Below are 23970 nucleotides of genomic sequence, written 5' to 3' on the forward strand. Positions count from 1 at the left end.
GTGATTAAAGAAAAGGTGTGAGTACAGTACGGTTTGAAAGTAGGGCAATCAACGTTAAAAACAGAGAATCTTCCACACACGCAGAAAAAGTATTTGTTTGAATAGGCAGCCAACTTTGCCCAAAGGCAACGCTGATGGACAACTTGACAAGTACATAATAATTATTAAGACATTATTGGCACATGCAATACTGATGGACAACCAAATGACTAATGGATGCACCACCTTCAGAGGTCAAAGAATTGGGTTGCAGCTTGGAAAGGATTTTGGTGCCAAGGCTTCGTTTCTTCTTGTTTATATGACAACAATGCTGACAAATGTGCTGCACTCTTTGCTCTTGCATGCTAGGGCAGAAAGAAATAGCTGTCTGGCATCGTGAGCAGAAATTTTAGCTCTCTTCTATCAAAGGGAAAAACCATGAAAGGAAAGTATGAGATTGAGAAACAATATGTGGGGAAAAAAAATCACTTTACACTGAAACAAACGCGATGAATTACAGGAAACAGGATGATTGAGCACCCGAAGGCAGAGAGAATGACTTTCTGGAGTGCTGCGGGAGGTTTTAAAAGACAAGAAATGAAAGTGTTTAAAAGATGCAGCACAGGGGTGCCGTTTAGCTCAGTTGGTAGCGCGCGCGTCCCATATGCCAAGGCTCTGCAGCGGACCTGGGTTCAACTCCCAGCCTGGGTCCCTTTGCTGCGTGTCACTCCCCCTCTTTCTCTCCCTGTTTCCTGTCATATCTTCAGCTGTTCTGTCAATAAAGCCATAAAAGGCCAACAAATATTTAAAAAAAAAAAGATGCAGCACAGACTTTTTGTTTCTAACAGTAGACTGTACATGTTTGGTGAGATTGACACGCTTCTCATTAATAAATCACTGACTCCTGAGAGTGAAAAGTAGAAAGGGCAACAGCTAAAGGAAGATGAAAGCAGTCGTAAAACATTGCACACCACAGTTATTTGGAATTGACATCATATTTATTGCCATAATATTATGTGCTGTTTAACCAAACCCCAAATCTGTCAGAACATTTACTTTCTTTCACCATGAGCCGTGAACTCTTTTTGTCGAATCATAAATCTCTGGACAATCTCGTGCTAATATGTGACATATGAGATGAAATATTTTGTACCATCATGAATGTAGTGAGTTGTGTAAGTCATTTTTAAAGGTCAGTAAAGGTCAGTGTGCTGTATGTAGGTTTGAGGAAATATCTCGAGATCGAAATATTTGATTATGAAATATTTACAGGTACATACATACACATAATTTAGACTTTTTTAAAAAATCAAATTAAACATACAGTACATAGAAAATATAGATACAAGAAAAAAAAACATACATTTCCCAACTCTGAAGACTTAAAAAGGATCAAATTAAATGGCCTCCTCAATCCATTTAATAATCTTATAAAAACATAACAGCTAACACAAAAAATAAATAACCTATCATCCAGCAAATTTAACTTACTTACTAAAATGGGATTCTTTAAACACTGGCAGATCTCTATTAGTCATCACTATGGCTTGCCTTTCTCTGATTGACGTTTCATTCATGTATAAAAAAACACCTTTGTATGGTTTTGATTTCTCCACATTCCTATTTCCTGACTATAAGGGGGATCTCAGGGTAACTGTCAGCCCCCTTGTGAAACTGCTTTCATGCTCAGTTGGTCATGTTGCTCATACTGTAAAAAGTTGGATTTTATCATAGCTGACAAAAGAGTGCAGAGGATGGTCACAGAATATGCCACCGGGTCTCCACTTTTACGGTGTCATTCAAAGTGAATAAGAATCTCTATTCAAAATCAGACTGGAGTCAAAAACCACTTACTTGTCTTTTAACATTGCTAAAAACAGTAAAGTTATCAATAATGCAACATTTTGGGATATGCTTATTCATCCTCTTCAACCAAGAGGCGATTAGCCTAGCTTAGCATAAAGACTGGAAGAGGGGGGTGGCAGCTAGCCTGGCTTTCTTTAAAGTACGACCGCTAGCACCATTACAGTCAGAAAGTTATATGTTGCATTTGGTGTTGGTGAATATCAGTTTATGAGTCCAACCAGCACTTTCCGTGACAAAAAAGACTCTAGGAAGTCGCTGCCTGTTGTCAAAGATTACGTTTTCATAAGACATAACTTTTCCCTCAAACCAGACATTTTGTTTTTAATTGACTGGTTTGTAAGATTAAGTAGCATCTAGTGATGAAATTGCAGGTTGTAACCCACTCAATACTCCTCGCCTCACCCTTCCCGATGATGGCCACTAAAAATATAAAAGCCAACTAACTAGCCAGTGTTTAGTTTGTCCATTCTGGGCTACTGTAGAAACATGGCGGTGCAACATGATGGTCTCTGTGGAGGAGGACCCACTTCCTGTGTAGATATAAGAGGGTCATTCTAAGGTGACGGAAACACATCAATTCGTAGTTTAAGGTGATTATACACTAATGAAAACAGAATTATGAATATCATAATCCATTTCTGCCATTGATCCCCCTAAATCCTACAAACTGGACCTTTAATATTGTTGTTTAAGTAAGGATTAAACAAACAAGATACAACGTGTTGATTGCATTAAAGAGTTAAAAGTAATGTATCGTGACAGCAAAACCATTATTTTCCTCAGGTACATTGTGCCTGGGCTGTGATCCTCTCTTGCTCTGTCAGTTGTGTTTTTTCTAGCGGATTTTAGAAATTGAAATATTTTCAGACTCTTCTGTAAAAGGTGCAGAGTCGCACTGCTTTTTCCATTAATGACACATGATGGCTGGTTGGGCTCCCAGCCGAAACACACTTTTCCAAGGCGTTGTTGAAGCGAGCCTCTCTGTGATCAGGGCCTTAGAGGTGCTCATTGACATGTAACTTTAGTAAGAGCAAGGCAAGATGGCAGTACAACTGTAAACAACACGAGACTCTTGCACACAAGAAATAAAACCAATGACAGATTAAAAATATACAACAACATCAATAAAATAAGAATTTGATCAAACAAATATGAGATCATAAAATTACGAAGATCAATTACAGGAAATAGAACATTTTAAAGCATGATTACTATAGTCCCAGTTTAACACACAAACATGGGAGTGCTATCAATCTTCCCATCAAACTTTCAGAATGACGACAAATAAGAACATTTCCCCAAATGTTTCTTTAACAGGCTGAATTACATGATGATGCAGACTGCAGAGTGTCGTTTGCTCAGCAGGCCATCAGACCCTGCTCTCGCTGTGAGTCTGTTGTGAGACCCTCTGCTATACATCTGGCTGTAGCCCACAGCTTCCACAGACCTCTTCTTCTGGATGCGGTGTAGCAAAATCCGGTAAGTTCCAGTGATGGGGCTCCTCAAGTCTACACCGTTGTTCAGAAGCTGGACCTTGTTAATGCCGAGGTCCTCTAGCGCTGCCTTCACGTTCAGTTCATCCGAGCTGAGGATGTGGGAAGGCTCGACCAGGTGATGGGGTGTAGGACTACAGGATGGATAGGCCTGGGGGTATTCAATACCTCTCATCCAGTCACTGTCTATGATGTCTGCCAGAGTGAGGCGATCCACAGGAACCGGCCTCAGGAGGCCCTTAATGATCTCCTGGCATGATCCAGGTACATAAGGGGGGATTTCATAGGAACCCTGCAGGATACAACACTTGAGCCTGCCTGTGTTAGTAGCTTTAAATGGCATGGAGGCAGTCACCATGAAGTAAAGCAAGATACCCAGTGCCCAAATATCTGCGTACTGCCCGATGTAACCCCTCTCTTTAAAGAGCTCAGGGGCTGCATAAGGTGGAGAGCCACAGAATGTGTGTAGGACATCGAGGGGGTGGCAGGAAGTGCTGAAACCAAAGTCGCCCACTTTAATGCAGTAGGTGTTGGTGTAGAAGACGTTCTCAGCCTTCAGGTCCCTGTGCACAATGTTGTTATCATGCTGGGGAAAGAGAAAAATGTTTAAGTTTGTACTTTCATTTGGTTCTCTTACAGGATCATGAGAAAGTTAAACAGCTCTCGTTTTAAAAGTACGAGAACTTTCAAATTGCAGGAAAAGCTGCATTCTTCAGTGTCACCTTAACCACTTTAAAGTATTTAAAATTGATGTTCAGGCTTTTAAAACTCCCTTTGTTGTCATCTGTGACTACTGCGGTCTTACCATGTGTCTGAGTGCAGACAGGACCTGAGAGAACACAAGCTTGCTCTCCAGGTCCGACAGGCGCCCCCTGGTGCTGATGCGTGAGAACAGCTCTCCTCCGCTGGCATACTCCATCACCAGGTAGAGCCGCTTGAACGTCTCCACCACCTCGTACAGGCGCACTATGTTGGGGTGGGCCAGCTTCTCCATGCAATAGATTTCAGAGGGGAAAAGCGCCTGCGACCGCTTGTCCAGACGCACTTTATCCAAGACTTTTACTGCCACTCTCTCTATCAGATGAAGACAAATATGAGCAGAGGCGGTGAGGCAACAAAGAGTAATCCAGTACTGGAATGTGACAAGGCAAACTTACTATTATGATGTTGAGTACAATATATATATATAAATAAATATATACATATATATATATATATATATATATATATATATATATATATATATATATATATATATATATATATACATATGTATGTACATATATATATATATATATATATATATATATATATTTATATATATTTATTTTTATTTTTTTCTTCTAATGCCAATGTATATGCCTACTCCGCTGTAATTCAAAGGGAAATGTTGTACTTGCGGCTCCACTACATTTATCAGACAGCTTTATTTAGTAAGTACGTCACCCTACAAATTAAGAATTCTGCACACAAAACATGTGAAAATGCACAACTACACCTGAAATGATCAGTTGATTCATATAGAATAAATTGTCAACTGTTTTGATGATCGCTTCAGTAATTTTTTCATGCAAAAACATTTAATGGTTCCAGCTTCAGGAATGAATTTTTACTTCTGCTTTGGATTATTCTTATTCAATTTGAGGTTGCTGGCTGTGAAGGCTGTAGAAAATAATGATCAGTGGATGGCTGGTTGATGACATTAGTCATGTCTTCTGACATCTGGACTAACCCAAACTGGACTTACGTTGTGTAATATGACACACTGAGCTGACTTAAGTGTCTTTTATAAAATGAATAGATATCTGCACATATATTTGAACTAATATTGAGTTTTTTGCTCTTGCAGAAAACCCTCTAAATCTACAACAGTATAAGCTGCAGGGAGATTCAATAACAGTTTCCTTGTGAAGACCATGTAGATGAAACCCTGCGTTTCTAGGTTGTAAAAGCATTACAGTTATATTAAACTTTATCTACCGTCTATATTACATACAAACCCTCTTTTTTAGCCGATGCATCAATTTATTCAGCATTTTTCTACTACTGCATCATACAATTTAATAGCAAATTAGTTTATTTTCATGATACTTAAAGAGAAGAGACTTATTTTTAACACAAATGCCGATAACATAAGCACTTAATGGAAAAGTATTCAAATCTAAGAAGTGACAGACGAGAAGAGCACAAGAGCACCTATCTGAAATCATTATATGACCCACTCATAATGCAGGGGTGGGTCAGTTTAACCTGGAGAAGATATGAGAGGTGTGGCCTGACCAATGTATCATCACTTTCACAGATGTATTGAAACAACTCTGTTACACGTGCACTTAAACTGCGTCGGCAACAGATAGACAGAGACCTTTAAACCATGCTCAACTCACATAGTATATTCATGTTAGTTACAGAGTACTTTATCATTTTGAAGTATCAACAGAAAATACAAAATGCAGGATGCAGTGTCCCATTGACCAAAAAAGATTTTGAATAAATCTTTTGACACAGTTAAGGTGTCAGTCGACAGCCTCATGTCCTACCTGATGTATGAAAATTTGGAAATTGGTGTTTAAAAAAACTAATCTCACCTTTGGTCAGGTCGTGTATCCCCAATCTAACCTGGGAAAAGTTGCCGGAGCCGATCTCCCCTCTCAGCTCGTAAAGCCCCACCCGCCGGCCAAAAGTCAGATCATTCATCACTTTCTCCGAATGGGTCAGATCGTAGAAGGCCTTCTCATACACAGTGTGCTGCATCTTCTCCTGCTCCTCCATCATGTTCTCCTTTGTTTCCACTTTTCCCCCCACATTTTGGGACTTCAGGTTGATGATGTCTTCCTGGCGTGGAGACGTCTTCAAATGAGCCCCTGAGAAGGAGTAAAGAAGAAAGTTGGTGTCGGTCTAAATCATGAAACAAAATAAAAACTGAATTGATCTAAATTCTGTGGTGTGTCTTTACTCACATGATTTGCCTCTTATGCTCCTCTTTTTCCTCTCTGTGTTGATGCCATTATTCCTGTTGCTCAAATACATGATTTCCAGACCCCTGAAGGTACTTGGCTGCAATGCTTTGTAATCTGACTTCTTGAAAATTTTAGAAAACAACAAGGTGGTAAATCACCAAGAAAAAAAACTTCCACTAACCAAAAACTCACAGAAAAACCTGATTGGAAATAATATGAGCAGCATGGTGTGAATTCAAAACCATCTGCATGCATGGGGACAAATGTTCTCCTTGTCCAGTTGCTGTTGTAGAACCACTGCTCTTTTCGCCTGCTGCCTCCCTACACTCGTATCGTGTCCCGGTGTATAATCCAGAACTGCTGCATGACATCCTGTAATCCCAGAGAGTTGGACTCCTCCCAAGCAGACAGACAATAGACAGGCTTTACGGAGGCTTCTTTAACCCCTAGACTGATGCAGGTGCTTGAATGAGACATTGATGGGATTATGTCTACAATAGACTATATAACTATCATTACTGTTAGGGGTCAAGGGCCTGAGCAGAGTTAATATATCTGCAGATAGAGTCTTTCAGCGTCCTGTACTGGACTGGCTTCGAATTGCTTTTTATATAAGAATTTAAACTTTATTAAATAATCATTTTCTCTACTTTGTCAGAGACAGGTATTTTATTGTTGATGGCTGCACTGGTACCAAATAAATAAATGTTCTTTCCTCTTTTACCACCCAACCAAAACAAACAGAAAAGCTTCTGTATCTTCACAAACTCCATCCAAAACTAAAGGAAACTGATCTCAGAGAGTCTGTAATTTGGACCTTCTGACCCGACCACACAGTTACACACTGACCCAGACACTGACCATGACACCAGACGGACACAAGCCCAGACGGCCTGACCAGATGTACTGATGGATCTCTGCTGCCCAGACTTGACACAGGGACTGTCTGACAGTTATCATACATAAGCTGCACAGTTATGCCGCAGGTGACTCACTATAATCCAATCATCACCTGAGTGATCATCTCAGCACGTGCAATGTGGAATTAATACCAGGAATCTACTGAGGAAGGGTTGGCTGGGAGGGGAGAGAAGCGGCTTACAAACAGGTGTGACTGTTACAAAGGTGGTGGTGGTGGTGGGAACGAGAACGACAATATCAGCTGCTTGGTTCTGAAAAGATTGACCCAATTTAAGATACGAGATTCAGTTTCTCCCAGCCCATAGCAGTGCAACAGGAGGAAAAGACACTAATGAATATCTAAAACATACCTGGAAAAAACAAGAACATATCTAGAATCGGTACCACGGGTAACATAAAAGCAGAACAGTTGGCAGCACAGTGTGTCAAAGTGCATATAAGACAAATTGCAATTCAGTCAGAACTTACAAGAAAAAGTATGATTGGGCACAGAAAATCACTGTGCAGTGTATTATGTGTGCTATTTATAAAGAGGAACGACAGATGAGAGCAGATGTAAAAATGCTTCAAAGGTGCCTCAAGTCAAATAACAATATATAGGAAGCCAAGACAGAGATTAATAAGCAAAAAGATATGTGACACCAATTTTATACAGCCAAAAAAAAAATTAAAGGTTTAGATTCTAAAATCATCCATTTCCAAATGTCAAAAACAAATAATGTATTTTAATATAATACAATGACATAATGTTCTATTTGTATGGTGATATGACGCCATATCATAGATCTGGGATATTGGTATATTGTCAGTGTTGTCTTTTTCCTGGTTTTAAGTCGTTATATCCATATTTCTGATGATTATTCATCAGAAATCGCCATGTGTTACCAAAAGTCGTCACTACAGTGTTGTCGCAATACTAATTTGGAGGCATTTGGTCATAAATGATGGATTTTGTTGCCCATTCCTACCATTAATAAAGTGTGTGGAGTGAGGAGCTTTCAAAATATTGAGCTATATCTTGTGTATAAGGTCATATTGCCATGCCTTACTTTAAGTTTCCCATTTTCATTTAAGATAAATACACAGCATTTAAGGTCTAAAAGTTCAATACAACTTTTTAGGCCCTGAAACCTAGTTTGAAACCAATTCATCTCTACAGAGTTTAATAGTTTTCTGTTAACATATCACATGATCGACGTAATTAAATCAAGTAATTAACTACTAATCTGGGTTTTAGCAGGATTATGATAGAATTTCAATAAGATTTGTTGTAACTTCATGAAAGGAATCAACAATTGAAACTTGTTGTAGGCGTCACCTTAATCATGGTGTCTGAGTGCTGACGGCTCTCTGAACGATGATCCGTTGATCCCGCTGAAAATGAGGGGATCACATCAACACTTCAAAAGGAGGACTAACACCTTATTAGGGTATGGACGGCAAACCAGTGAATGGCAACATTGTAATAAAGCTAAACTTTTATTCCTGTCTTTAAAAAAAGATTATTTTAGTCAGACAAAGGTACAAAATTATTTAGACAATGCAAGTTTCCCCTTCAGATGAGCTGTATTCTGGGCTGTTTTTGGCAGTTGACTTTGTTCTTAATCAAGTTTCCATTTCACCTTTAACTTTAACGTGTCAGAAAACGTCACACATACAGGAAATGTTATCAAAATTCAAAATTTTGCCTCCTTCCCCTGTAGAGAAGCCGAGGTTTGAAGGGCAGCTCTGAGGGGTCTGACCATTTGGTGTCATGTTGAATAAACACAAAGGTGCTGGAGTTTTCTGAAGGGCCCCCTTGCTGATCCTGTTTATGTGTTTGGGCCGGGTTTCGTTTTAAGTCGGAGGTGCTAAACACCTTCCCCCTGAGATAAAAGATGATTAATGCCTTTGAATGTGCGACGCTTTAATGGCTGGAGGCTACTTAAGCACTTCACTGGGGTGAGCTCGGGCCTGTCGACACACTCGAGCCACTGGGTCTCTCGCAGCAGAAACAGAAAAGCTGGAGAGCTTTCCTTTGAAGTGGCCCCTGCTTGTAACAACTCCATCCCACAAAGCATTCGGCATGGAAATTTGATTAGCTCCCACTTTTTTTTGGCTCCACACCACCTTGTTTTCAGGTCACATTTGGGGCTGAAGCTTGATCCCATAAATATCTGAGGTATCAGAGAGCAGAGGGACACTCGGGATCTGGCAGCTGAAGAGCCAATTTGGATTAAAACCATGGACTTACTGCAACCATTCCTTCTCCTCCTGTGTGCCCTCCACCTGACCTGTAAGTACTGTTTGCTCTGTTCTAATCTACTGCTGCTGTGATGTGTAAAGAGGAAGCTCTTTACCAAGTAGACTGACACCAAACTGCTCAAATATCCCTGTTCATCCGCTGTGATATGACTGGAAACGTAGAGTCGTAGAAGAGGGTGTGATGCTGGGAACCGAATACTTAATAAATATTTAAGTTCTCCATGCTAATACAATATGAATACTTTACATATGGGACATTTACTCAAGGACTTTCGAAGAATTCAAGATATTTGTACTTCATTTGAGTGTTTCCACGTCATGCTACTTTTAACTTCTCGTGTGGTTCTCACAGGGCAGCCACGCTACAAACAAATGGTTGCCTTATAAAATATGATGCAAACTGTAGGTTAAACTACACAAGGGTATATAAAGTAGTTAAAATTAGCTCAATCTCTGGAGCTGCAAAATGACACACGCGCATCAATGCAGCAGTAATATGTATCCAAAAAGATCCCATACAATGGTAAAAGAAGAAGGCAGCATTCTACAGTATGATACTTTTACTTGAATGCAGGATTTTTTTTACTTTAATTGAGTATTTTCCCAGTTTTATTAGTACTTTTAATTAAGTAAAAGATCTAAAAAACTTTTCCCGACATTGTTTGAGTAGTGACTTTTTTCTTGGAAAGCTATTACTAATTATTCACACACTGTCTCGGCTTAATAAACTACTAATGAATCATTTTAATTAATAAACGACTTCAAAGAAAATGGATGGCCGCACTACTGTGCCCCATGTTCAACTTTTAAGATATTGTGTGCTTGTGAATCTTAAACTGCTCATCTATCATGTTTTAAATCAATCATAAAAGAAATGTGTGAAGTAATGTGTGCCGTTCATTAACTGATGCTTGCTCTCTGTTTTGTTTTCCAGTGACCGGAGTGTTGAGCAAACACATAGATCACAGAAACCTGTTCACGCAGAGAATGTGCTGCAAAAGACAGAGCCACTTCGTCTACGTTGGACAAGGTAAATCACCACATTTACACCACATGTCCAGGGTCACCACAAATATTTGAATGTCCCTTTAAGCGTACATTCGCAATCCACCAACGAAAACCAAAATAGATTATCTAATCAAACGTATAAAAACTTGTGTCTGTCTAACATCCGATTGAATTTCTGTCTGCACAGACATCTCTGGGAGTCCTGTCAGTGTTGATGTGGGGATGTGCAGGTCGCACTGTGGGGGAGCATCCAGGCCCTCACCTGAGGCAGGGCAGCAGGAATACTCCAAACATTCCTCAATGCTGGAATTTCTCAGGAGCAAAAAGGTGAGTGACGTTTCCCCCACATGGCCACAAGGGCGCGCTGTGACTTTGTGGCTGTCTGCGGAGTTTGATGAAACTCCAACAATTGTCATTACCTCATAATTAAGATTTTACTGGAGCTTCACAAAGACTCATTTAAGTATCCAAAGCCCCATTCATATAGTTTTAAATAAATACAACTAATCGTAAACTACACGTGTCAAAAGACTTGACTCTCCAAATAATGTACATTAAAGCACATGGAAAACATGTTGTGACATGTCTGAACCGAGCATTTATGTCTCTGTCACCTTGCTGAAGATGAGAACACGCGGACCAGCAGCCGCAGAGAGCTCGGAGCCGCTGCACCAGCTGCCCTCCTGCGGGATGAATCAAGTGTGCGAGCCGACCGGGATGCGCGTGGACCGGGTGCTCCTGTTCGAGGGGCCCCGGGAGGTGGAGGTGATCGAGGACTGCAACTGCGAGATCAAGCTGACGCAGTGCATCCGTGTGCCCGCACTCAGGACGCACTACTCCGAGACGCCGTATGAGACTGTGATCGACGTGGGTGGATGCTCCCGGTCCAAGGGCTCACCAGGTGTGTGTTTGTTTGTGTGTGTGTGTGTGCTTACCTGCAGCAAGCCTGTTTGCTTCAGGTAGCAATGGGCCAAGACGGGAAGAGGGGGCTCAGCTGAACACAGAGCAGCTGAACATCAAACATCATGCAGTTAACTGGTCAGCCAATTAGCCTGTTGATGTATGTATATAAAAAGGGATTCATTAAATTACATATGTTGATTTTAACTGATGTCAGGACAGTTTCAACAATTCAAGATTATTTAAAACCAATTTCACTGGAAAAAAGCACCAATTAAGTCAGCCTGACTCACACAATTTATATTTGATGCCCAAATAAACTCATTTTTTGTTGTTTTGTTTTTTTTGTTGTTTTAATGCATTTGAACCTGTAAAACTCACAGTGCAGTGTCACTGTGTTGATGCACTTCTAACAGCACACATACTTAGTATTGAAATTCACTGGAGGCCTTCAGTCAAAGCAAATCAAAATGCTCAAAACAAAGGTCTGATCCTTATTATAGCATCTACATATTTTTAGCTTAGAAACATAGATAATGTTAGAGTTTAATTTAGTGAGTGATGATCAGATACACTGTGTTAAGAAATAGTACAACTTATACATTTGTCCCCAAGTGTATTAAGGGTCAGTCTGTCAGTTTGAGACGGATGAACATCAGAAGTTATGTTTGTTTACATCTGCTCTTCCTGCCCTCATTAACCCTACATTTTTCTGTTCTCAATCCTTCACAGAGGGATTCTCCTGTGTCCCCACAAAGTTTGACTCAGCCTTGGTGGAAACCCCCAACAAAGCGGACCTCATCCAGACTGTGGCGGCCTGTGAGCTGAAGGAGAGCTGCTACCGGGTCCCATATGTGGAGTATTACTATGAAATAGTCCACCATGAAGATGGAATCAAAGAGGAGAAGCTTAAAGTAGGTCCCAACCTCTAAACATGTTTTCTTTTTTGTTTGTTTTTTTGTAATTGTAGTTCTCGTCAGTCATAAGTTGTGGTCATCCCCAACAGAAGTGCTTGAATCTAACTTTATATCTAAAGCCATCCTTTCAAAATAAGCTTAATTTTCTTTTAGCAAGGCATAATTAGCACTAGAAGAGTGATTCATTTGCAACACCGGTTTCACACCCTCTTTTATAATCAAGTTGAGAGGAAATGGGGGCTCTAGTTGGGTGCCAGACAGTAATGAAGTATCTTTATTCATCAGACACGTGTTGAAAACAGCACTTAATCAAGCTTATCCACTGGCCCCGTTGGCTGGCACCGCACAGCCTGGTGTGAAGGACTCCAGGCTGTGCTTATTCATGCAACAATACACATGATAGACTGGCAGATCTGAGTGCAGTCCCAGTTCATCTTTGATGAGGAAGATACAATTTAACCTGATTTAAACTGTGTGTCGGCCATGCCAAATTTAGACTCATTATTCTCCCTTAAACTACCCGTCATTCACTAAAGCCCCGCTTTAAAGCACGTGCTGGGAACGGTAATCACCAACCCTCACAATATCATAGATGTCAGGGTAATCACTTGTGATTTTAACACCGGACTTTATGCGGTAAATAACATATTAGATGGAAATTTGAAAGAAAAGATTAGAAAGGTCCACAGGTCCAAGGCAAGCGCAGCGCAAACACAAATGGCCCCCGCAGGTGTCAAAACAAAGCAGTTAACCTGCTCAACAGCAGCTGGCCAACCGGGTCAATATTTGTGAGCAGCTGTGAGCTGATTGCCCTCTCTCTGTGCTGCTAATTTTCCACAGGAAATAGATGTGGGCAGATGTTTGGGAGGCTGCACTACAGGAAACCGATGCCTTCTCAGGTACGTATGAACACAGTTGCCACACACACACACACACACACACACACACACACACACACACCCGCTGCCCCCCTCATAACAATTGCCTGTGAGCTCTGACACTTTCTGCACTCAGCATGTGTCAGCACCTTGTAGTCCCTCACCAAATGTCCCTGTTAAACCTTCTGCTTGAGTTTGAGACTGATCAGGATTCTAGCAGTGAGATTTCAGTTAATCTACGGTTTAAAATAAAAGATTCACAGTAAATTGACTCTAATGTTTGATTGAGTCTCACTTCCAAACCGTCAAAAACGTACAAATAGAACCTTAAAAAGTCATTTATTGTGTAGTTGTAATGCACAAACGAGTCCTGATTTTGCTCAACCCCTCATCGTACAGTTTTCCCCATTTCTTTTCCTTTAAAGCTCTTAAAACGAACTGTCATTGTTTGTTGATTCAGGCGGCCCCCTTGGAAAAAAAAGATGACGATGGTGAGACAAAAACACAGCGGCCTCTCTCCTCAGGCTGTCACAATCCTTAATTCGTATTCTGCACTCAGCCATAAAAAATTAGTTTAAATTTATGACTTCTCTGACCTGGATGAGTCAGGTTCTGGTCCGATGACAGGCATTAAGACTTACCATAAGACTTCGGTAGAAATGTTCATTTCAGTATGTTGAAGTAGCTTTACGGTTGTAAGAATAAAAAATACTTCACTGGAGCTGTATGTTATTTACACTCAGTGAATTATTTGTGTTTTTATGGCCACACTTTTCTATCAAATGTAAATATTCGAGATGTATTGTACCTTATTTTAGACATGTTTTCTCTAAATCGTGCCTGCCATAATCTGTTTCTTTGGAAACTTTTGGCTTAACTACAATTCAAAATAACATTTTGTGCTATTTATGGCTGCCTCACATGAGTTTTTTAGTTGTGAGTGGAAGGGGTAAAGGTCCTATTTGTAAATGGTGGTGGCCAGGCCCGTCCTACAATCCCAATGTGTCAGTATTTGATAAGCAGGGAATGAGATTAAAAAATCTACTTTTCTTACAAATAGGCCCTTTAAGAGTTTAAACACGGGATACATTTTACCAGCATTTATAAAACCAAAACCTGATATACTGCATGGTTGTAATACACTTTTATCAGCAGATGCTTGATATATCATAATACCTTCATAAAAAAACTTTACTGAGGAATTATCCAAGTTGAAACCGACAGCAAAAAATGGCAAAATGGCACATGATACAAGAAACAAAACAACATACTCAATTTAAAGCTCATGTTAAGATAGTAATACTGATACTAATGGGTTGTAGGAGCCTCAGTATTTGAACAGTTAGGAATAAAACTCAAAAATCAACAGTCTCACTTATTATCAGGTGCTCAGGGTTTTTACATTAAATTCAAATTTGAACTGTCAACATGTCAGTGGACAAATACAGCAGGCCATATGTTGATACAGTAATGAAGGTGTTTAATTGGTATTTTCTGTGACAGATGTACCCTTTGGGCGACACACACATTATATTATGTGGTCCTCTGATGTAGTGCACAAATTGCTTTTAATGTTCCTTCAATTTTCTGCTGCAGGAGTCCATCTGATCCAGAAATCTGTCACTTGTGGGCAGAGAGACAGCCCAGCTCCTGTGCTCCTCAGGGCTACGACAGCCACAGCTTCCTGAACCAACATGGACAGTTACGCACGGTCCTCTCCATCACTTCCTGCCTCTGCCAAGACTGAACACTGCGCCGCCTACTGGAAGAAAACACAACAACCTCCAATCGCTTCACAAACAGTGGCTGCAGCACATTGAAGACCACCACCAAATACTGTGACATTTGTCTCGGAATTTGCTACCCTAAAGTATTATTGTATATTTTGTAATATATGTAAAAATGATAATTTTGTAAATAAATTTAATACAAAAAAAAAACTGTGAGGACTTCTCATTGGACACCTGTTCGACACAGATGTCCCAAACTGCAAATAAAACAGAGGATTTGAAAAGGTATCCCAGGTACCCTTGTGAGAAAAACTTTAAATGGCACTGAACAAATTCTTTCACAGAACACATATACACAGAATGTATCCCTCTTTTAAATTAGTGTTTAAACTGAAAGCAATTTAAACAGAAATAGTGCCTCAACTAATCAAACTAATGGATGAAGTCTGAATGAACTTTGAATCAGCAACAGTCTGAAGTTTCAAAGAGCCTAAATGAAGCTTTGAAGAGCTGGATCACATCGAGAGTCCCTTTGAACAAACACACGTGCAGTCAATAGCTCCTAAGTTTGATATGAAGTGTGAAACAGAAGAGGTTTTATGACTTGCTTTCAAGGTGTCAGTTAGAACAATAACTTTGATCTCTTAAATGTTTATTACAATGGGGGGGCGGGGACACACAAACTTTAACCGGCTTCAATCTGTCTTTCGCTGGTGCGTAACGGTGCGTAAAGCTCAAAGTCGCCAAATGGCACAGTGCGCCATTTTTGAGTTTCCAAGGAAGGAATCAAGGAATCAGTGAAAAATTGCAAAGCTTAAGAAAATAACGTGGGTTTGGATGTGTGCTCAAGGTCAATAATAACAATAAACCTAACAAAAAAATATGTGTAATTTATGTTTGTTTTTTTAAATCCAAAGCCTTGAAAGATAAACTCAAACTTTCAGTGTACAACCCGTCGTCAGTGTAACATTTTCAGGGAATTCACGCTGTAAAATACATTCAGATCGAATTCTTCTGTGCGTCACCTGAAGAAAGTTGTCTTTTATGGGAAAAATTATAAACGACACAGTGCAGTTGGAGTTCTCCCCAATAAATGTAACTGCAGATTTGGTGATTATCCAGCTGTGACTGGATAAGCGGTTATGTAAATGCTGCGACGTGTAGAAAGCGACACCCGTCTCTTTATCGAAATAATTGGTTTCCACCTAAGACACAGTGCCCATTATTCTACATTAATGGATTCATTTAGGCGCAGTTAACCTCCCGTGGTGAGTGCACTTCCTCAGGAGATCAGCTCCAAATTGTTTTCGTATCTCTACATTCCTCACATATAAACAATTATGAAAAATATACATTCCACAACGACAGAGCCACTTGTCGGTGAGCACCGAGCTTGTCCAAAGGCTGGATTTAGTTTATTTGAGCCTGTATTGCCAGACGTGAAGACAATGGCTCTGAATAAAATCTCCAATCGGGTTCACACCTTGTTAACACCGCCATTAGTCTCCCTTTACATTCCCTGATTGGTGATTTACATTTGCGACCAAATAGCATCTTTACTGCTGTTTACCGAGGCTTTGAGGGGCGCTGAAGGGTGAAGGGGAGCATTTCATATAAAAAGTGGAGCTTCCAGGAGCCTGCAGTCACTCCAACTCCAAGCTGCTGGACGGTTGTGTGGACCGAGTACACCGAAGCGCCAGCAACCTACTCAGACCTCCGAGATGTTGATGTTTGCGATCAGCTTTGCGTCTCTGCTGTGCGCCGCCGCTGCACGGCCTTCCCTCAACTACCTGGAGAATCACTTCGCCGCCGAGAACGAGTCAGAGGAAGTCCGCTCGGCTGCCATCAAGAGGCTCCTGGAGGTGTTTGGGATGGAGGACCCCCCTGCTATCCACGGGCACAAGCAGGCACCTCAGTACATGCTCGATCTGTACAACACGGTGGCTGACGTGGACGGCGTGACCAAGGACCCGTATCTTCTGGAGGGCAACACTGTGCGCAGCTTCTTTGACAAATGTAAGATCAGATTTCTGTGAGCACACGTTTGCGCTTGCCTGCTGTAGATTATGAGTCACGGTCGCGCTTGTTCTGGTGTCTAATCATACGAATTTCAATTGCAGTGCGCAGTGAACAGGTGGAGTACAGGTTCAATTTGTCCACGGTGGCCAGGACTGAGAAGATCCTCACTGCAGAGCTCCATCTCTTCAAACTGCGACCTCAGGCATCTCTGACATTCAACAGGCATCATTTCTGCCAGGTATGTACCATGAAATACAACGAACTGATCAACTTCATGAATTCAAGTGGGGTACATTTGGACATTCCTGTAATCCTCCATCTCCTCTGTTTTGTTTCAGGTGAGTGTTTATCAGCTGCTGGACACCAGCGTGAACAACAACACACAAGAGAAGAAGCTGCTGTCCTCTCGCCTCATCCCAGTCCACTCTACTGGTTGGGAAGTGTTCACCATCACACAAGCTGTAAGTATCCACTTCTCTTTAAGGCCTGTGTTCACTCCTAAAGGGGAAATGTGATCAGAACTGCTTGGCTTCTGTGTTTTAATAGACCCATGTGATTTTTTTTTTCTTTTCATGAAGGTTCGCTCCTGGATGGTAGATGAAGGCAGCAACCTGGGGCTCCATGTGGTGGTTCGGACCCTGGGAGGAAGCCAGATGGATATGAAAATGATCCGCTTTGCTTCAGGGCGCAACCACCACCAGAGCAAACAGCCCATGTTGGTCCTGTTCACTGACGACGGCCGCCGCTCCACTTCTCTTGAGAGCTTAGGTGAGACTTAAATGCCTTTGTAATGCACCCAGTGACAGTTAGAATACACAGCTCTGGTATTTTTGTGGTCTTACTCAGGATGAGTGGGAGTGTAGATTAAAATTATAGGTCCTCTGGTAAACCATGGGTCCCCCAACCACCTTTATCTCTTCATCACTGTTACTCAGTGTACATTTTATACTTTACAATCAATTATACGATGTCTTTCTTGAGAAAGATCTGACCTCTAATGCTGCTCGGCTACCAGAACCATGCTGTCGTCAGCTGTCTGCTGTTAAGAAATTTGCTTAAAGGTGCTATTTGTAAAAAAAGTAAATTTTCGAGTCTCATTACCAACAAATACTGAAGCATTGCGATTTTAGGTTGGGAAGCCCACCATCCCAACACGTCAGACTTTGGCGAGTTTCAAAACCCAAAGCAGTTCACTCAAAAATACACTTTTCTTACAAATAGCACTTATTATTCCAGTTTGTCACAGTTAAAACTAAATTTGCTGTGTCATGGTCGTGAGAAAGCTCAAGTTGATTTCAGTTTTTTAAGAGAATTGTGGGAAGAAAGAAAACAAAAGAAAACAGAAGGCCCCAAACGGTTCTTTCACTTGTACACCAATTCACCTATAACACTTAGAAAAACTCTTATTACTCACGACACATACTGTATAAAATAATGTGATTTCTAACAAAAAAAACTCTTCTGTCCTTCACCAGACCCAAATGATACCACTGCCACATCCAGCCTCCCCCAGGCCCCCATGTCAGGCCCATCCTCCCGCAGCGCCCGCTCCGTGGACTACAGCGAGGAGGAGGGTGTGTCCTCGCCCTGCCAGCGCATGCCCCTCTATGTCGACTTCGAGGAGATCGGCTGGTCGGGATGGATCGTGTCACCCCGGGGCTACAACGCTTACCACTGCAAAGGCTCCTGCCCCTTCCCCCTGGGTCAGAACATGAGGCCGACCAACCACGCCACCGTCCAGTCCATCATCAACGCCCTGAAGCTGATGAAAGGCATCGAGACGCCGTGCTGCGTGCCGGACAAGCTCTTCTCCATCAACCTGCTGTACTTTGACGACGATGAGAATGTGGTGCTGAAACAGTACAACGACATGGTGGCTGGAAGCTGTGGCTGCCACTGACATCAGCTAGTCACTGGTGTCAGACTGCAGATATGTCCATAAAAATATAGACAGGGCCAACTGCCTTTTAAAACTCAATCGCAACTAATGAATAATGTGCAGAGTACCATGTGTGGCATTGTAATATATGTAAATATCCATAAATTATAATATATGGCAGTGATGGAAGTGATATCCTGTGAGAGATCTGAATGTGTATATTTTATGATTTCTGTTGTGAATTATTACAACGAAGAATAAAAGATGTAAACAAAGTTTAACGTGATTTCATTCCTAAAATACTTTATTTCAAGAACATCTGAAATAATAATGACAGAGGAACAAAATATTTAACCATCAGAACAAGCCATACGGTCACCCATTGGTCAATGAGGGTGGTTTATTTGTAACCTTGTAATGACAGGAATGAATGGTCAAAATGGAAGAATTTTTACGATCTTTTAAAAAGATCACAGTTTCCATAATTTGATTATGAAGAAATGTAACCAACCAACTTCAAACTAAGTAAATCTTCGGTCTTCAACATAGTTCTCACCTACATTATGTCAGAGAAGTTGTTGACCTGGGATTTGTATTTAAGACAGTGGTGCTGCTCTCAAAGAAATGTGGGGGGCGCCAAATCACATTCAGTGCCAATTTCTACATAATGTTGCTTTTACGTGCAGTAACCAGCTATCTTTTTATAACACATACTGTATTTAATACCTCATCCAAGTAGATTTAGCTGTAGAAAGTTATTGTTGTATATTAAACGTAATTTGAGATAAATCTGTACAGGCACCATCATGTATTTCCTAAACACTCATTTTGCTTGCATCAAAAAACAGAAACAAAAGTCAAAACAAAACTCCACAGGGACTGAGGAATAGGAGGGGATGCTCTTTGGTATCACGTCTCAGTTGAAAGTTGTAACTCGGTTCTCTGCCACGAAACACTCTTCTGTAGAACCGTGGCTCTCCAGCTCGTGTTTCGAGAGATGCTGCACCACACACACGCCGATACAGTCACCAAGCACATTGGTGGTGGTCCTCAGACGATCTCTGTCAACAAACACACAGGACGTTCTGAGGTAAAGAACTTGACGTGACCGCAACCAGAAACAAATGTAAGAAGTCTAATGTGTGACAGCAAACAATCCAGCGAGACTGCATGATTGACAGCAGATTGTACAATGTTAGCAGCACTTGTGCAGACTCATCTTTTAAATCAGTTTGCTGTCGACACGTGAACACGACTGGCCTCTCCCAGCATGCTCACAGACAAACAGACACACACTTACAGCATCCAGTCAACTGTGATGATGAATGAAATGCTTTCAAGGGGCAGTCCAACTGATGTCAACACTATCGCCATGGTTACAATGCCGCCCTGTGGGATTCCCGTGGCCCCGATAGCCGCCACTGTGGCTGTGATACTGGAATTACACACAACACGTGTATTTAGGAGGGTTTTGTTTGTAGATGGGACGGGAAAAAATATCTAAGCATCATAAAAAATGACACAAATGAATGAAAGTGAGCTAGATGTAAAACATACAAATACAGCATGATTTACTACGAAAAACAACCCAAAAGACTAACACTTGAACATTCAATATTATGTTGACTTTCAGTTCACACGGCTTATTTGGCTGTCTGCTACAACATTTTTATATGCCTTACAGTAAGGGCCTGTGAGGGCCTGTCTCTTTAAGGCATCTTGAAAAGTCCCACCACATATTGTCAGTTGTTTCCTTGCCAAGATTTAGTTGTAAAGATTGATGACACTTTTATGTAGGGGCTGCGACAACCAGCACCAAGTTAGCTTAGTTTAGCAGTAAGAAAGTGAATTCCTCTACATTTTTATGTTGATGTAGTTTTTAGAGGTGTAGCAATAGAACATGTGTACACTCTGCATTTCATCATACCTGATGATGATGATTTGACCAAATGTGAGCTCCATATCATGAACTTGGGCTATGAATATGGAAGCTACTGCCTCGTAAAGCGCTGTGCCGTCCATGGTCATCGTGCTCCCTACGGGCACCATGAAGCGTGTCACCCGTTTGTCCATGTTTAGATTTTGCTCCAGACAGCGTATGGTGATGGGCACGGCCACAGCACTGGGAGAGAAAAAAAAATCACATTTATGTAATACAGACTATATTTTCGTAGTCCAGATCCGTCTTTACTTAAATGTGTGTGCTGTAGCCTGTAAACAAAATGAAAGTGAAACCCACCTGGATGAGGTCCCAAAGGCAGTGGTGAGAGCCTCGAGTACACCACCTACTAACTTGAAGGGGTTCTTGCGTGTGAAGATGATATAGATGAGGTGCAGGGTGAAGAAACAGTGGATCAGTAGGCCAGTGATCACAGTCAGAGAATACATGGCAAGCTGCAGACCGATAACGCTAATGTCTTTCAGCTGCAAAATCTCTCCTCCAACCAAAAAGACGATCGCCACCGGGGAATACCTGTGGGATTCAGCAGAGGCAGCATATATTTCAAAGACTGGAGCATTTTGATACTGTGTTGTGAAACAAGGTCAATATGTTATGATCTACATTTTCATGCAGAAGCTTCTTGTTCTTACCAGATGACTATGCTGATCAGATGGATGACCGCTTTATTCAAGCAGTCTACAAAGTCCCTCACAGGTTTTCCCTCATTCTCCATATAGCCCAGGGTGAGGCCAAAGGCAATGGAGAGGACCAATAAACCCAAAATATTGATTCCGTCTGAGGTGCCTGACATCGGAACTGTGTCATCTATTGGGGTCCGAGAAGTGCTGTTACAGGTCATGATAACAGCCACTCATATGAAATAAAATAAATCCATCACAGTCACATGAAGGGACACAGAAAGTCCTGGTGTACTCACTTGTCAGATTAATTTTGGAGTAAACAGTTTTATACTGGAAAAACAAGAGAGAAAAATCATCACTGTTAACAAGTATCATAAGGGAAAACAAAAAACAAAAAGGTTTCATGATTGTATCTTACATGATTGTGGCACTATTGCATGGTCAAAACCTGTCCTCAGACAAAATCCTACAGTGGTAGTTCCTGCTACGAAAGGTGTATCCAGGACCAAATTCTTACATGATGACACACGCACAGATTAAAACACTGAAAACATTAGCAGCTGGCGCTGTCAGGGCTGCTAAAGAAACCATGACCGCTGAATGTCTCACCTGTCTGAAGCAGGCAGCCACCATATTCGGGGGAAACATGTTTCTGCAAAGCAAAAACACTGAGTAAGCTTTGATTGAACGCTGACATCTGATTGAGCGGATTGTTCCTTTTTTGAAAGAGACCTGATCAGATCCAGAAAGGCATCCACAGTCTGCACAGCCTTCACTTGACCACCAGAGGACGGTGATGTGTCACTGGGTGATTTCCCCGGCTGGATAAGAACAACTAGGACGATGCCTGTGGACACAGCCATGATGGTGGTCATGATGTAATAGCAGAGAGCCCGAAGTCCAACTTTCCCATAAGACTTCCTGTCCACAGATGCCATGGCTAAGATAAAAAGAAGTTGCGTCACTTTAACATAACTCAATGTATGTAGAATAGCAATGTCACAGTATGGCGAAATTCGATTTTAAAAATAAAATTAGATGTAAAATAATTTGCATTAAACGGTTATACATTACAAAAAACAATTCTACTAGAAATAGAAATATAAAGATGCATGCCTCATAATAAACTCAAAAGCAGTGTTAATAACACTGAGTAAGGCAGCAAAGAAGGCAGACATCTCTACAGCTGATATCTCTAGAACTCTGCAACTCACACCAAAACAATCTAGATGGGTAAATAGCACTACAGGTAGGAAGAAAGATGTGGCATTAAATCTGCCATGGTTAAGGGCTTTTTTCCCCAACACATCAAACAATGCTAATCATGTGCACGGTGGCATGCGCGGTATCTAACCTGAAATCACACTGGTGGTGATGAGAGGAAGCACCAACATCTGTAGCATTTGCAGCAACAGCTCTCCAGGAAAAGTGAAGTACTTTATACTTCTGGCTGTCATCTTACTGGGCCTCAGAGCCAAGCCCAGGCCAACCCCTTGTAGAAACATAGACAAAGGCCAACATGTCATCACAGCTATCAAACGTTAAACACGCTCTGTTTCATGCAGAGAAAATGACAAATGCAGAAAAAATCAAGACAAAAAACACTGCAGGGATAATATCATTACACCTCATTACGGCACCCGCAACCCATACTTTGTTAGGTACATCCCTGATGTACTGGCAGCTGGCATGACATGAAACTTAACAACATGTTCAAGATTCAAAGATTCAAAGACGTACTGTGTCAGAGCGATCAATTGAAATAACTGACAGTAGTCCATAAAGAGACTTACCGATGAAAATAGCAGCTGTAGTGAGAAGAACAAAAGCATTTCTCCGGAGAAAACCTGTAATATTACATTTATTCTGGCGTAAAGACTCCAAACTTGAGGACTCTGAAGGCTCCTGGCATGTCTCGGTAGTGTTGACATCTGCGATGTCCACTGTGCTCAGCTTAGACAAACCATTAGAGATGAGAGGCATCACCTTCATGCTTCATGCAGTGACACAATATAAACTGCAAAAGAGAAGACAGCAAGGATATTAATCTTCTTGATGGGGCATTACAAATTATGCCTGTTCATGACAGCTATCCGAAGTAGTGTATAATATTGAAAAGGAAGAGAACAGAATTTACTGTTTTTAGAGAAAGAAGATACAACAGTTCACTCTATTCAAGCCAAAGCAAGCCTACAGAAATTAAATCCCCCTTTCACTGTCTATCAGCCCCAGTAAAGAAATCATTGAGTCAAACCTTTTAAAGACTGGAAAGTTCCAGATGATTCCCTCTTGCCATAAGACTCGGTTTTGCTGTAAGTTCACACTAATATTCTTCTTTTTACCTATTCTCTATTCCTCCCATTCCCTCGAGCCATCTGTTATCTCTTAGTTTGCCTTTCCATACAAGTTTGTTGAACAGGAAACACTGGATATTTGACTTCAAAGAACGCACACATTTGGAAGTAGCACTGCTGTTTGACTTCTCGGCACCGTTCATGCTGCAGAAGCTTTTCGGGAGGAAAAGTATGGTAACAAACATGACTTTGCAAGTCATATCCTTGTTAGAGGGTCAACTCAGGAATATAAACCCTCC

General features: G+C 41.2%; 4 protein-coding genes across 4 annotated transcripts; 2 read left to right on the top strand and 2 right to left on the bottom strand.

Annotated features, from left to right (window-relative positions):
• Positions 1 to 955: 955 nt before the first annotated feature.
• LOC115572199 (serine/threonine-protein kinase NIM1-like) lies at positions 956 to 11450 on the bottom strand. Its single transcript, XM_030402044.1, has 5 exons — positions 11407 to 11450; positions 6299 to 6419; positions 5927 to 6202; positions 4144 to 4412; positions 956 to 3924 (listed from the first exon to the last, which is right to left on the bottom strand). The coding sequence occupies exons 2-5, from the start codon at positions 6366 to 6368 to the stop codon at positions 3169 to 3171; spliced, it is 1371 nt and encodes a 456-aa protein (XP_030257904.1). The 5' UTR covers positions 6369 to 6419; positions 11407 to 11450; the 3' UTR covers positions 956 to 3168.
• On the top strand, positions 9443 to 15025 carry pnhd (pinhead). The gene is made up of 7 exons (XM_030402045.1): positions 9443 to 9494; positions 10398 to 10493; positions 10659 to 10798; positions 11096 to 11372; positions 12104 to 12285; positions 13129 to 13187; positions 14763 to 15025. Exons 1-7 carry the CDS (start codon positions 9443 to 9445, stop codon positions 14911 to 14913), a joined length of 957 nt encoding a protein of 318 aa, XP_030257905.1. The 3' UTR covers positions 14914 to 15025.
• Positions 15026 to 16617: 1592 nt separating this feature from the next.
• Positions 16618 to 18815, top strand: admp (anti-dorsalizing morphogenic protein). Its single transcript, XM_030404151.1, has 5 exons — positions 16618 to 16912; positions 17017 to 17153; positions 17254 to 17376; positions 17494 to 17677; positions 18391 to 18815. The coding sequence occupies exons 1-5, from the start codon at positions 16618 to 16620 to the stop codon at positions 18813 to 18815; spliced, it is 1164 nt and encodes a 387-aa protein (XP_030260011.1).
• A 345-nt stretch (positions 18816 to 19160) lies between these two features.
• LOC115572168 (excitatory amino acid transporter 1-like) lies at positions 19161 to 23719 on the bottom strand. Its single transcript, XM_030401998.1, has 11 exons — positions 23632 to 23719; positions 23171 to 23394; positions 22732 to 22869; positions 22110 to 22317; positions 21987 to 22029; positions 21674 to 21707; positions 21387 to 21561; positions 21034 to 21267; positions 20722 to 20916; positions 20095 to 20229; positions 19161 to 19855 (listed from the first exon to the last, which is right to left on the bottom strand). The coding sequence occupies exons 2-11, from the start codon at positions 23367 to 23369 to the stop codon at positions 19711 to 19713; spliced, it is 1506 nt and encodes a 501-aa protein (XP_030257858.1). The 5' UTR covers positions 23370 to 23394; positions 23632 to 23719; the 3' UTR covers positions 19161 to 19710.
• Between the last annotated feature and the right edge of the window lie 251 nt (positions 23720 to 23970).

The sequence above is a fragment of the Sparus aurata genome, chromosome 21 (assembly GCF_900880675.1).
Source record: "Sparus aurata chromosome 21, fSpaAur1.1, whole genome shotgun sequence".
NCBI classification, from domain to species: Eukaryota; Metazoa; Chordata; class Actinopteri; order Spariformes; family Sparidae; genus Sparus; species Sparus aurata.

Excerpts from the sequence above, each read along its gene's own strand:
- LOC115572199 (XM_030402044.1), bottom strand. The coding sequence starts at position 6,368 with ATGTATTTGAGCAACAGGAATAATGGCATCAACACAGAGAGGAAAAAG. Across the intron at positions 6,203-6,298 it reads GAGCATAAGAGGCAAATCAT|GGGCTCATTTGAAGACGTCT; the intron begins GTGAGTAAAGAC and ends ACTCCTTCTCAG. Across the intron at positions 4,413-5,926 it reads GATACACGACCTGACCAAAG|AGAGAGTGGCAGTAAAAGTC; the intron begins GTGAGATTAGTT and ends TTCATCTGATAG.
- pnhd (XM_030402045.1), top strand. The coding sequence starts at position 9,443 with ATGGACTTACTGCAACCATTCCTTCTCCTCCTGTGTGCCCTCCACCTG. Across the intron at positions 10,799-11,095 it reads AATTTCTCAGGAGCAAAAAG|ATGAGAACACGCGGACCAGC; the intron begins GTGAGTGACGTT and ends ACCTTGCTGAAG. Across the intron at positions 13,188-14,762 it reads GGAAACCGATGCCTTCTCAG|GAGTCCATCTGATCCAGAAA; the intron begins GTACGTATGAAC and ends TTTCTGCTGCAG.
- admp (XM_030404151.1), top strand. The coding sequence starts at position 16,618 with ATGTTGATGTTTGCGATCAGCTTTGCGTCTCTGCTGTGCGCCGCCGCT. Across the intron at positions 17,154-17,253 it reads ACAGGCATCATTTCTGCCAG|GTGAGTGTTTATCAGCTGCT; the intron begins GTATGTACCATG and ends GTTTTGTTTCAG. Across the intron at positions 17,678-18,390 it reads CCGCTCCACTTCTCTTGAGA|ACCCAAATGATACCACTGCC; the intron begins GCTTAGGTGAGA and ends GTCCTTCACCAG.
- LOC115572168 (XM_030401998.1), bottom strand. The coding sequence starts at position 23,369 with ATGAAGGTGATGCCTCTCATCTCTAATGGTTTGTCTAAGCTGAGCACA. Across the intron at positions 22,030-22,109 it reads GCCTTTCTGGATCTGATCAG|AAACATGTTTCCCCCGAATA; the intron begins GTCTCTTTCAAA and ends TTTGCTTTGCAG. Across the intron at positions 20,230-20,721 it reads GGTCAAATCATCATCATCAG|TATCACAGCCACAGTGGCGG; the intron begins GTATGATGAAAT and ends GTGTAATTCCAG.